General features: G+C 42.6%; 1 protein-coding gene across 1 annotated transcript; it reads left to right on the forward strand.

Moving 5' to 3' along the window:
- The first annotated feature begins 1,027 nt into the window (after positions 1 to 1,027).
- FBXO47 (F-box protein 47) lies at positions 1,028 to 13,649 on the forward strand. Its single transcript, XM_041463016.1, has 10 exons — positions 1,028 to 1,199; positions 1,646 to 1,813; positions 6,804 to 6,880; positions 8,133 to 8,210; positions 9,074 to 9,182; positions 9,900 to 10,076; positions 10,835 to 10,981; positions 11,982 to 12,124; positions 13,029 to 13,188; positions 13,531 to 13,649. The coding sequence occupies exons 1-10, from the start codon at positions 1,028 to 1,030 to the stop codon at positions 13,647 to 13,649; spliced, it is 1,350 nt and encodes a 449-aa protein (XP_041318950.1).
- The last annotated feature ends 282 nt before the right edge of the window (positions 13,650 to 13,931 follow it).

Here is a 13,931-nt window from a genome sequence, read left to right on the forward strand (position 1 = left end):
AGTGTTGCCTGATATTGTCAAGTGTGGCTAGACACTCAAAACCCAGAAGGTGAAGCAAATAATCTCATTTATTGATCCTTTCCGAGCTCGTTTTCAGCCCTTCATGATTTTGGAAAAGCCTGAGGCACTGACATTTTCTCGGGGCATCGTCGCATCATTTATTTTTATATCATGTGTATAATTATTTTTACGTTATGTATTTTTATACATTATATTAAATTAAGCCTTGCACCGACTGGGTGTGCAGGAAAAGGAGAGTTTGAAGCATCACTTTGGTGCTTTTAACCTTTGGTTTGCTCCTGCACAATCAGTAATTATCACTCGAAAGGAACGGTGATCGTCCTTTCAATAACAGCCCTGGAATTTTGGTGTTCTGTTGATTAATGAGTGTGACAAATGAAAGCGATGTTGTTAATTACTGTAGCTTGTAGCCTCACATGGAATTCCCCAAGAATTCCCTTCCAGAGCTGTTTTCCTCAATTTCTGTGCCCTCAGAAATTGTCTCTTCCTCCCCCAAAATCAGCTGAGCCCTCCATTCCCCCAGACCTTATTTACACATTTCAACACACTAAATTATTATTCTAAAAAATTATTTTATATTTCATATAACTTATAATAGAATGTAATATACATTTACTACCTATTATTATTTAGGATATTATGCATTTGTGGTATCTATGCAATATATTATTATATATTATTGTGTTTTATATTATTTATACAAAAATATATTTGTTATTTATTAAATTATATATTTAAACATTCTTATTCTATATTATTATAAATTATTATTATTATAAATTAGTCAGAACATATTTTATTCTTTATGTACTAAAAGTTATTTCGCAAATTACTTTGAAAGCATCCAAGCTGTTTATCCCACACACAGACGAGATTTTCACTCTCTGTCTCCAAGGCAGTAACTCCCCCATTCTGGGAGCCTTTTCCTCCTCAGAAAACCAGACTTTAATATATATTTTTTTTGTTTTTTTTTTCTCCAGGTTAGGTTTATGGGAACACGGGGACAATGACCTCGGGCTCCGGGAGCAGCCGCACCTCGGTCCCCAGGCAGAAGCAGAGGCGGAGCCGCCGCCGCCCCGGCCACACCCCGGGCAGGGATTCCCCGGCCCTGTCAGCGCTGGGCTATTTCCAAACCCTTCCCTTAGAGATCTTCCAGATGGTGTTGAATTATCTCTCAGGTGAGGACCTGATCAGAAACGTCAATATCTGAAAATCACCACATATATGTCTTTTATTTTAAAATTTACGAAGCGTTATTATTTAAAATTTTGTCCCTTTTAAGTAGTTAAAATAATTTTGTGTGACTTCAGCTCTGAATTTTCAGCTTTTTAAGTACGGAAAAACAACTGACCAAAATTGCAATGATATTTGAACAATATATATTTGACAATCTATTTGAAGTTATTTTCTGCCTATCAAATGTGAAAATTATTCCTTAGATCTGCCAGTTTCTAATTACTCCAGTTCGCTGGCAAAGCAGATCAACATTAATTAATTTCTGTTTTATTTATAAATCTCATTTCTTGGCCTTGTTCTTTTGAAGCCAGAAGCAGCCATTGACTGGTGATCAGCATTTTTCCCTTGCAGAGGGGATTTAGGAGTGTCCTGGGCTTTGCTTTTGCAGTGAAGGACATCAGCATGCTGAGCATGGTGTCCAAAACCATCAGCGGCCGCCTGATTAATTACATCTCCACCTCATCAGGGAGCCGCCGGCTGCTGCTGCAGGACTTCCACCAGGAGCTCCCTGCCAGGAGAGAGGGAGCCTCCATCCTGGAGCACTACAGAGCTCTAGGTGAGAGCAAAACTCACTCCAGATCTGTCTCCTGGCATGTGTGTTAACAGGGGAATGCCAAAAAAATAGAGGGGCTAAAGAGTCGCTTCTAGTACCGAGGAATTTTGTGGAATTCTGCTGAAATTTCTGATTTATGGGGAAAAAAAAACCAAAAAACCTGCTTGTACTGCCTTCTCCAGGTGTCCCAAAAATTCTGATTTATGGAAAAAAAATACTGTGTGTTCCACCTCTTCTGGGCATCCCAAAATTTCTGAGTTATGAAAAAAAAACCCAAAAAACCACTGTGTGTCCTGCCTCTTCTGGGCATCCTAAAATTTCTGATTTATGGAAAAATATCCTGCTTGTCCTGCCTTCTCTAGGTGTCCCAAAATTTCTGATTTGTGGAAAACCGTGTGTGTCCCCCCTCATCTGGGCATCCCAAAATTTCTGATTTATGGGAAAAAAACCCCATGTGTCCCTCCTTCTCCAGGTGTCCCAAAACCTCTGAGTTAGGGAAAAAAATCCTGCCTGTCCTGCCTCTTCTGGGCATCCCAAAATTTCTGATTTATGGAAAAAAAAAAAAAAAAAAAAAATCCTGTGTGTCCTGCCGCTTCTGGGCATCCCAAAATCTCTGAGTTTTGGGAAAAAAAACAAAACCCTTTGTGTCCTGCCTCTTCTGGGAACCCCAAAATCTCTGAGTTTTGGGAAAAAGTCCCTGTGTGTTCCCCTTCTCTGGGTGTCCCAAAATTTCTGATTTATGGGAAAAAAAAATCTGTGTGTCCTACCTCCTCTGGGCATCCCAAAATCTCTGATTTATAGAAAAAAATCCTGCATGTCCTGCCTCTTCTGGGAACCCCAAAATCTCTGAGTTTTGGGAAAAAGTCTCTGTGTGTTCCCCTTCTCTGGGTGTCCCAAAATTTCTGAATTATGGAAAAAAACTCTGTGTGGTCCTGCCTCCTCTGGGTGTCTCAAAATTTCTGAGTTATGGAACCTGCTTGTCCTGCCCTTCTGGGCATCCCAAAACCTCAGAGTTTTGGAAAAAACCCTGCTTGTCCTGCTCTTCTGGGCATCCCAAAATTTCTGAATTATGGAAAAAAACTCTGTGTGGTCCTGCCTCCTCTGGGTGTCTCACAATTTCTGAGTTATGGAAAAAACCCTGCTTGTCCTGCTCTTCTGGGCATCCCAAAACCTCAGAGTTTTGGAAAAAACCCTGCGCGTCCCGCCCTCTTCTGGGCGTCCTTTTTCCCGGGAAGAGGCAGAGGATCAGCTCGCAGGAGGATGTTTTTTTCCAAATTCCCTCTTTTTTTTTGGAGCCCGGCGCTGGAAGTGCAGCGGGAACCGAGGCTCGCAGGCCCCGGGCAGCCGAGGGAAAGCCTAACTTAAGCCCGGCCTAACTCCGGGGAGGCCAGCACCGCCTGCCCTGCTGGTTTTTAAACCAGCTCCACGGCGTGATTTGCTCCACATCGTTCTGTGAGAGGAGGAAATGAAATTAAAACGTCATTGGGTCAGTTTTTACTGTTCCCTGTCTGGTAGAAAAATCTGTATTTGACAGAGAAATAAATGCCAGGGTTAGATGGAGAATTGTAAATAGGGGTTGAACTGCAGACATTAAGTAAAGCCATTAAATACAGTAAGTAAAGGCATTAAAGACATTAAATAAAAGCATTGAATCCATTAAATAAAGGCACTAAATACATTAAATAAAAGCACCAAAGACATTAAATAAAAGCATTGAATCCATTAAATAAAGGCACTAAATACATTAAATAAAAGCACCAAAGACATTAAATAAAGGTGTTAAAATCCATTAAATAAAGGCATTAAATACATTAAATAAAAGCACCAAAGGCATTAAATAAAGATGTTAAAATATGTTAAATAGAGGCATTAAATACATTAAATAAAAGCACCAAAGACATTAAATAAAGGTGTTAAAATCCATTAAATAAAGGTGTTAAATACATTAAGTAAAGGCACTAAAGACATTAAATAAAGACATTAAATACATTAAAGACATTAAATCACACAAGGAAAAGGAAAGCTGTTCAAACCATTTAGAATAAAAACCTATTGTAAGCAAACCATGGAGGTTTTGAGGTATCTTAAAATACATTTTAAAATTAATCTGAGCATTTCCTCTTCAAAACAAGGCCTGAAACCTTGTAATTCTTTAAAAGAAATCAGCATTGCTTTGGGTTTTGTAGTAATCTCACCCAAAATGGCACCTTGTTATTTAAATGTACGTGAGAGCCCACCCCTGCAGGAGCTGTAGGAGTAAAACACAAACCACATATTTTAAAAAATAAAATAAAAAAATAAATAAATAAAATAAAATAAATAAAATCCTTTGCTGTGTCACAGTGGGAGGCTCAGGGGAAGGTTCCTGGCAGGGCTGGCTGCAAAATCAATATTTACATTGCAACAGGAATAACCTGCAGGCAAAAATCACCTTTTGCTCAACCCTTTTTTTTTTCCTCCACCCATTTTCCCCTCATGGGTAGCTCCATCCTGGTGTGGAGCTGAGCTGTCCTAACAGCTGCTCCTCGGGGAGTGCTCTCCAAAGCCTGACCTAGTCAATAAAAAATGGGCTTGGCTGAGCTTTGGGGTAGATTTGAGGCTGATGAATAAATGATGGCTGTCTGCAGGAATGCTGACACGCTCTGAGCCAGGCAAGAGTCACTTCAGAACCACAGCAAATCCACTAAGTACTTTCTGACCTTGGGAAAAAAGGAGGTGTGTATAGGATTTTTTTTTTTTTTCTGGAGAAAAATTTCTTTTTTTTTTTTTGTTTCTTTCCCCTGGGAAACTCCAAGCTTTTCAGTGGATGCCTTGATTAATTAACAAGCAGTATATATGTTTTTTATTCTGGTGAAAGGCTTTGAGTGCAAGCTGTTAACCCACTTTCTGTCAGGAGTGTGGAAGAAATTCTGCTCAACAACCAGCTGTTCCTCAGGATAATGAGCTCCAGACTCTGACATCCCAAACATGAGAATAAATTTCCCTCTCTGCTATGTTTTACATTAAGGAATTTCAGAATATTTGCTTTTTAGAACATGTGGCTACCCTGAAAAAAAACTGGGGGATGATGTAAGGGGAAAACCAGCATTGAGGTGCAACAAGTTAACATTTCTGTCCAACATTTTGAACAGCTGTAATTCCCAAACCAAGGCAGGAATTTTAACACAGCTCCAACTGTGAGTAACAGGGGCTTTAAACACCACCATAAACAACTCAGAGTGTGTGCAGGGAGCTGGGAACTCCCTGAAAATATTCCTTTGGGAAAAGATGGCCCTGCTACCCCTGCTGGAAACACAAACCCCTGCTCCTTTCACCTCCTGTTGGGAAAGATGAGAGTTTGACAAGAGTTTCACAGATACGTGTGGTGTGGGTGCTCTGCTTCCTTTTTGTACCTCTGTTGGGGTAGGGATTGATTCAGACTCAAATGTTTATGTTTATTATCAATGTTACAGTCTCACAGCAGTGAGTTCTTCAGTCTCTCCTTAACAAGACACAAAATATCTAACTATCTCTTGTTACAAGGTATTTTAAGGCTAAACTATCCAATTAAGAAATGACAACTAAATTATTTTCCCTGTTAACCCAGTAACTGATCACTCAAAGTCTGCAATGTGGACTTTTCTGTCCAGTTCGAAAACACCACCCAAATCCATGAAGAAGAAGGAAGAAGAACAACCTGTCTCTGCCCTAAAACCTCCATCTTGCTTCATATTTATTTCTATATTCTAAAACCCCAAACTCTAATTTTCCACCCTGTGATGTTACACACTTCTAACCAACTCCACCCCCACAATCCCCGTGCTATCAATCAATTCTGGAAACCTTCTCCACAGCCTCAGGTCAAATGCAGTGTTCTCTTGTCTGTGCCTTTCAGTTTAAAGTTTAAAAGTTTAAAATTCTCAGCACCCAGAGTTCTAACAGTATGGCAGAAAGGTCTCTGAATGTAGAACCTGAAAATTGAATAGAGATGGAAGCAAGTTTTGATACAGAAGAACAATAAATTGATAATTGCTAAGCCAGTCTTGCTGGACAACTAAGAAAGCAAAGCTTAAGTTGAGCTGGAAGGAGGTTTCATGAGTAGAGCAAAGGATACGTTGACCAAAACCAAAAAATATGTTTTTATCAAGCAGAAGCAGGTCTTAGGAAAAGCAGAAAATACCACAAGCAAACAAACATGTTGATGTGGCAAGTAGAAAAAAGGTCTAAGAATTTTCCACTGCGAGAAAACTGAAAAACAACTTGAAGTTTAAACTGCAACATACTAACTTTTAGTGATTGCACAGTAATGACCATAATATGGTAATGAGAGTAGTTATGACAGGCTGTAGGTAATAATAAAGGTATTGATATGTATTTAGATGCTCAGCAAAGAAAAATATATAATGGGTTGTAACCAGAACTAAAGGGTCTTCAGGCTTGCCTATAACTGCAGCTACTTATATATATAAGTAGCCTATAGTTATATACAGGCAAGTTTATATAAAGTTATATATATAAAACTATATATCTATATATATATAGTTATATAAGGGTTTTTCCTCCCTGAAAATTTGGGCTTCCTCCCTGAAAATTGGGCTTTTTCCTCCCTGAAAAGTGGGGCTTTTCCTTCCTGAAAATTGGGCTTTTTCCTCCCTAAAAATTGGGGTTTCCTTCCTGAAAATTGGGCTTTTTCCTCCCTAAAAATTGGGATTTTCTCCCTGAAAATTGGGCTTTTTCCTCCCTGAAAAGTGGGGCTTTTCCTCCCTGAAAATGAGGTTTTTCCTCCCTGAAAATTTGTCTATAACTGCAGCCACGACACACGGCTGCTTTAACATCTTATACACAACAAACAGATTTTGAAGAGCCACCTGGAGTCCCACATCTCTCCTCAAAGGCTCTTACAGCCTCAGAGCAGCAGCTTTTTCTCTGTGCCTGCATTTTTTTTTTCCCTGAGGATGCTCCAGCGGTGTGTGAGCACCCCCAGAGCTGTGTGTGTTGCCCCCCTCTGGCACAGGGCTGCTGCTCAAGAGGTGCACCCTGCTGCTGCCCACCAGGGACAGGCTCAAGTACGTGCACAAGGTGCTCTCAGGGGTAAGTCTGATGGCAAAATGATCCTTTTTTTGCCTTTTCTTTTATATACCTTTCATAGAACTTTTATTATTAATTGATATTAATATTTATTTTATTAATTTTTAAATTAAATCTTGTTATTTAAAAGCTCTTTTAAATGTAAAATTTTTTTAAATTTCTATTGTATTAATTATATTTTTATATGTACATTAATATTTATATCACATTTTAAATTTTAATATTATTATTATAATTTTAATAAATATTTTCTTTTTATTCTTTATAGAACTCTTATTATTATCTTTATAGAACTCTTAAGTATTCTTAACATGCATGCTTGTAATTCCTTAAGCCTGATAACTCAGTTTAGTGCTGGTATTGGGTTAGGCCAGAACAGCAAACATCCTAAAGGCTGGAAAACCCTAAACTATCTTGGAAAACCAAGGTCCTGTCTAGAACACATCCTGCAAAGTAAAGATTTGGCCCATCCAGGGGGGAATTCCATGGATTATCCACGAGATATCCATGGATTATTTGGCCCATCCAGGGGGAATTCCATGGATTATCCACGAGATATCCATGGATTATTTGGCCCATCCAGGGGGAATTCCATGGATTATCCACGAGATATCCATGGATTATTTGGCCCATCCAGGGGGAATTCCATGGATTATCCACGAGATATCCATGGATTATTTGGCCCATCCGGGGGGAATTCCATGGATTATCCACGAGATATCCATGGATTATTTGGCCCATCCAGGGGGGAATTCCATGGATTATCCACGAGATATCCATGGATTATTTGGCCATTCTGGGGGGAATATCACCCCATTCACCCAGGCCTCCCATTGGGGCATCCTTGTTAAACCTGTTAATTTGTAAGGTCTATAAATTTTATACTCCATCGATGGTGTGTGTGCACTGTGGGGCATTCCACCTTGGTGAAGTCCTTGATGAACAATAAGAATCCTTTAAAAAATCCTTACAGGATATTTCCTGAGGTAAAAATCCCTTAACCACGTCTGGCTCTTGATTTTTTTTCCTCCCTGAAAATTGGGGTTTTCTTCCCCAAATCCTTCTTTACACCCCCAGTTTTGACTCAAAACCTTAAAGCAGCTGCCATAACCCGTTGCAACAACTCATTTCCACATAACTCACACGAAGAGAGAATCCTTCTTCACCTCTCTGAATTGAGGAGCACAGAGAATTTCCAATCACAGCAATTAAATATTGGCTAATTAGGACAAACAACTGCTGTTTGCACTTGCAGGTTTCCTGTTTCAAGCTGAATGGTTGTGCCAGTCCCCTGCACTGCCTGGGGCTGCAGTGCTATGGGGTCTTCTTACAGGTACAGTATTCCCATGCACACAAGGCAAGTAGCATGAATAAAAAAAGAAAATTCAGGCATTTGTCTAAATTAACTTGCGTTTTGCAAGATTTTTTAAAGTATAAACTGGTTTTTTTGGAGTGGTTTGGGGTGGTGTTTATTCATACAGTTGTCTGGGTTTTCTTTCTGGTGCTGGAAGTTGCTGATTTGACTGCTGAGGATTTCTTGGCCTGGATTTCACTCCCAGCCAGTCTGGGTTTTTTAAATTAGCAATTTATTACCTAAGAAGACAGGGGAGAAAGGGAGAATTTTATCACACAGCTCCAAATTCACAGGTCAAGAGCAGAAATGCTTTAATTTCCAGGGAAATGGCTCCACACATCAAAGGTCAGAATACTTTCTGTTTGTGGTAGCTTAAAATGAATGTAAACCAAATATAAAAATTAAAATCCTGTCTTAGAAGAGCAGGTGATTATTAGTGCTGGGACATTTTATAACAAATCCCTTCCACATCACAGCCACAAATCAGATTTTGGGACATTCTCAGCAGTTTTTGATTCTGGGAGTCATCAGGCTGATAAATCCCTGCTTTCTAATATTTCAAATCATGTCAGAAAGTTTATTTTCTGGCCAATTTCACTATCAAGGCCTTAAACACCACCTGATGAATCCCTGCTTTCTACTGCTTCAAATCATGTTTAAAAAGTTTATTTTCTGGCCAATTTCAGTACAAGTCCTTAAGCACCTCCACTCAGCTATGACCCTTCCCTCCCTCTCCCGAGAGACTGCAGGATAAAATTGTGTTTATCTGCTGGAAAGTTGGCATTGGGAACCGAATTTCTCCTCATCCTCCTCATTTTCAGCCCATTTCCCCTCCCCTCCAGATCCTGACCGCGGGCTGGGATGAGCTCGAGTGCCACCGGGTGTTCAACTTCCTCTGGGAGCTCAGCAATTTAGCCCGGAAGGTGCAGACGGTTGTCAGCAGCAAACCAGGTAACTCCGAGCAGCCCCCAAACCCCAAAAAGTCCCAGCACAGCTCCAAAAACCCAAAAGTACCAGCCAGGAATGTGGGATTCAGGGTGGTTTGGCTCAGCTCCTGGCTCTGCTGGGAGTTCTGGGGGCATCTACAGCAGTTTTGGGCTTCACCTGATGGACACACCTCCTCAAAAGCAGAGAGAAAGGCTTTTGTCTCTGAAATTGTCTGTTTTGAGAGGTCTTTAGGGATTTTAAATCCTGCCATTATCAATCCAAAGCATCACTTGTGTCTACACATCAATTGTGGATTTGAGTCTTTCCTACCCTACAACAATGAAGTCGATGGGAAAGGAATTAGAGATAAAAATTAGGAATAAAATGAAGCAGTAAAAAGTGAGGTTTAACGTTCCTGAACCCCAGCACCGATGGGACAAACGCCTCTCAAGAAATTCTCCCATTTCTCTCGAAAATTTCTCTAAATTCTCCCATTCCCCAGAACAAGGAATTTCTGAGGAACATTCCCTCCACATCACCCTTCCTCCCATCGCCAAACCCCAGAGGCTGCACCCACACATCCCACGACCTGAATCAGTGGAAAACACCAAAACTCAGGAATCAAGAGACAAACCCCGAATTAAACCCGTTACAAAACCCCCTCCTTCCCCTCCCTACGAAGACGCGGTGCTTTGCAGGGAGCCGGGCTGGGGAATTGCTGAGCCCGGCCGCTTTTGGCAGGCAGCGCCCGGAGGCTGGAGCTGCGGATCCGCCTGTTCTGCCGGGGGGTGCTGCTGTCTCCCGGGAGCCGCCGCAGCGACTCCGCCTTCTGGCTCACCCGCATCCTCAAGCCCTGGCCCATGGTGAACCAGGCCCGCCTGCTCTACATCATCTTCGGGCCCGTGTCCTCCCGCGATGGTGAGCAAAGGGTGTGCCCCCGGGGGGAGATCTTCTGGCAGGAAAGCCCAAAAAATGGGATTGTGTTGGTGTCGTGGAGTCATGGAATGGGTGTGGGTGGAAGGGACATTAAAGCTCATCCGGTGCCAGCCCTGCCATGGGCAGGGACACCTCCCACTGTTCCAAACCAGTGTGGGGTGCTCCAAACCCCATCCAGCCTGGCCTGGGACACTTCCAAGGATGGGGCAGGGAAATCCATTGCAGCCTCTCACCACCCTCACAGGATCCTCCCAGGAGGAAGGAAGAGAAGGAATTCCTTCCCAAGACCCAATCTGAACCTGCCCTCTGTCCATCTGAAGCCATTGGAGCCATTGCATTGCCTGGGAAAAAGAATTGCTCTGCTCAACCAGGCATCACTAACATACAGAAAATATATAAATTATACACACAAACACACGTGTAAGTTACAATTCAGTGAAGAAATTAAACTACATCTCTGTTCTTCTATTCTCCCCTGCTTGGGGAGACTTAACTCAAATCCATCTCAAAGAAGCATCCATTTCCCTGCAGCAAAACATGTTTCTCACTTAATTATTAAACCTGGGTTTCTTAAAGTTTGACTCACTATCCCTGCTGAAATGACTGATGGAAAATAACCACAAAGCCTCAGTGGTGTCACCTGAATTCCTCTCCTCTGCCTCTGCTGTGAGGCTCAGCTTAGCACCTTCCTTGTTTAAAAACTGTCACTTACTAGCAGTTGTGATTGATATATCACCCAGGACACGTGGTCTGGCAGAAAATGATAGAAGGACCAACAGATGAGACCAGTCTGAAGGGTTTAGCTGATGCAATTAAGCTGCTGTATGGTACAGAAGCTAGAGAATGGACAGCAGATGATGTTATCAGTCTTGTGGATGAGCTGTCAGGTGTGTTTTTGCCTTTATCATTAATCCCTGGGATTATGGATCCTCACATCCTCCAAACCCAGCTGTGTGCTGCAAAATTCCTCTCAGTAGCTGTGGCTTAGGTGAAAAGCCATCACACTGGAAGTCAGGCTAGGACGAGACAAACCCAGTTTGTTTTACACATCCAGGCTGTCTTTCCCCATGGAGAAATCTTTTAAGAACCCATGCAGACCTTTAAAACTCAAGTCTTGCCTTGAATTATTCAGGAAACATTGTCCAAACGTGGAATTTGCTCAGGCAAAATTCTCCTGAGCATTTTTACCAGCTGCACTGAGAGCTCTGGCTGAGGTTGTGTCCCAGAGTTGGTGTGGAGAGCTCCAACCATCACTGGTAGGGATTATTGGTGCAATTTCACTGCTCCCTTTCTGCCCAGAGGTTGTTGGACTATACCCTTTTCTGACCCAGAGATGGGGCAACTGAGAGGTGTTTTAAAACCTTTTTATTCTATTTTTGCTTTCATGAGAAGGGTGAGACAATACAGATGTTATAATTCATGTTATCACAATCAGAAGCCAACTATTTCTCAATTACAATACACTATAAGTGTTTTTGGCCTATCAGCTTTAGTCACACTATGTTGTAAATGTCTTAAAGCTAATTATCTAAAATTACTCCTTGTAGGTCTTGGTACAATACATCTTTCATAGTTCTATTTCTCTAAAATATTTAGTTTTATTTATAAGACCATCCCTTAAAACTTATTTCTAGTTCAATATCTCTCTCAACAACGCCTGTCTCATTCTATAGAATATAGAATATAGAATATTATATTCTATAGAATATATTATTCCATAGAATAATTCTATAGAATAAGGGTGCTTCCCTGCCCTAAGTTAACATTTCTTATCTCAAAGTTTACGTACAAACACACACTATGCAAACCTTCTGTCAAGTTCTGAGAGTTTTCTATAAATCCATTTCCCACGAGAGGTGACTGAAATCCTCTCTCCCCGTTCTGAAGTGGTTCCCCAGGAGTGGCTGATGGAGAACAACGCTCGGCTGCTGCTCCTGAGTGGGAACAGCATCTGCTTCACCTTCCTGGCCAGCAAAGCTGTCAATGGCAGAGCTGTGGAGCTGGCCAGGCTCATGGTCTTCATGGTTCTGGTGAGTACAGCTCAGCCTCTTTGCCCCACATTTGCTGCCTCAGGCTGGGAAAGTTTTTCCCCACACGCCAGGAATAAATCCAGCCAGGAGCTGGGAGCTCTTCCACCTCTCTGCTCCCTGTCCTGCACATCCCTGAGGAGAAGCACCACCAGCAAAAGGGTCATGTTGGAGCCCAGGGCACAGGGAGTATTTCTCTGCCTGTCCTGAGAAGTCCTGACCCCCAGGGGAACACTGCTTTTAACCTTCATCCATGGAGAAAGCTTCCAAGACTTTGGGATGAATTGGAATCTACCATGTGTGAAATAGATAGTGGGGTAGTTTATCACAGGGTGAAAAACTCAGAGTTTTGGGGTTTTAGTATGGAGGTGGATAGAAGACAAGGTGGAGGATTTTGGGCCTTGTCTGATCTCCTTCTTGTTCTTAATCTGCTCCATTTTCTGCAGTGTTGGTGGCACTGAAAGAGCTGCAATGCAGACAAATAATTATTGGTAGAAATAAAATATGTTCTAAGAGTTAATTGGACAAAACAGCTTTAAAAGACCTTGAACCTGTGTGTCTGGTGACCTTTGGTGCCTTCTCTTTGTACTGTGAGATGTAGACAGAGTGCTGAACTCTTGATTAGAGAAAAACAAACAGCAACCTGAAAACCAAAAAAAACCCAAAAGTCCCGTTCATCTCTCAATCCTGGCACAGAACTTTTTAGGGGTCTCCCCATCAGGGGGATCCACAGGGAGGGTTTCCACATGTTCAGAATTCCCTTTGTGCCAGCAAGAACAACCTCTGTGTCCTCATCACAGCCCCTGGTCTTCCAGGCCTTGGCACAACAGATCCAGAACCAAGAGCAAACGCTAAGATTTGATCTTGCGTCATAAAAACTGCTTTAAATCCTTCCTCTGCCCTCCAGGTGTGTGAGAAGGACCTGTACTGCATGGACTGGGCAGTGAAGATGATGCAGAAGGTCTGCAAGGTTTTCAGCACTCCCTGGGAGAGAAACAACTTCCTGCAGTGCCTGGAGAACTCCTTTGCCCGCATGCTCATGGACATGCTGCAGGCAGTGCTGGCTGGTAAGGCTGGGTCTGGGGGCCTGGGCCAGCTCCTGGAGCCAGCCTTGGCATCCAGAACAGCCTGGCCTTCCCTCCCTCCCCAGGCAGGGCAGTCCTGCAGAGCCTCAGGGGTCTGAGAACATAAAATCACAGATTTCCAGAATTTCAGAATGGTTTGGGTGGGAAGGGACCTTGAAGTTCATCCAGTGCCACCCCTGCCATGGGGCAGAGGCTGAGGATAAACCCCAGCACAAAGCTCAGGCTGCTGCCTCCCTCTGCTCAGAGCTCTGCCTCAGGGGGATTCACCTCCTGAGCTTAGCTGGGTGAATTCCTTCATTTCACTCCTTTTTTGTGCCCTGCCAGGGGAGAGGGATGAGGAGGACAGCAGCTTCCTGAACCTGTTCCACCTGATGAATGCACAGGCCAACTTCCACAAGGAAATCCTCTACATGGCCATGGGCAGCACCAGCAGCACCTCCTGAGTTCCACAGAGCCCTCCCTGTCCCTGCTGGATTCCTCTTTCTTTTCCTTTGAACTTTTACAAAGAAGTCTCAGATTATTTCTGAAATTTGCATCCCAGTAAGAGCTGGGGTGGCAGAAGTTGGGCCCATCCCTGCCAGGCCAGCTGAGTGAGCTCATGGAGGGCTTGGGGAGTGGAATTCCATTCCATGTGCTCTGCTCCTCCAGGGAAGAGGGCTGGGAACACAAACTGCATTCTTTTCCCACTGTGCATGTTTGCACACACAATAAAAATGACATGGTTT

Source organism: Pyrgilauda ruficollis, unplaced genomic scaffold, assembly GCF_017590135.1.
Source record: "Pyrgilauda ruficollis isolate IOZ18807 unplaced genomic scaffold, ASM1759013v1 scaffold161, whole genome shotgun sequence".
NCBI lineage: Eukaryota > Metazoa > Chordata > Aves > Passeriformes > Passeridae > Pyrgilauda > Pyrgilauda ruficollis.

Bases quoted from the DNA above. Each gene is read 5' to 3' on its own strand.
- FBXO47 (XM_041463016.1), top strand. From the start codon at position 1,028: ATGACCTCGGGCTCCGGGAGCAGCCGCACCTCGGTCCCCAGGCAGAAG. The intron at 1,200-1,645 runs GTGAGGACCTGA...TTGCTTTTGCAG, and splicing joins GGTGTTGAATTATCTCTCAG to TGAAGGACATCAGCATGCTG. The intron at 13,189-13,530 runs GTAAGGCTGGGT...GTGCCCTGCCAG, and splicing joins GCTGCAGGCAGTGCTGGCTG to GGGAGAGGGATGAGGAGGAC.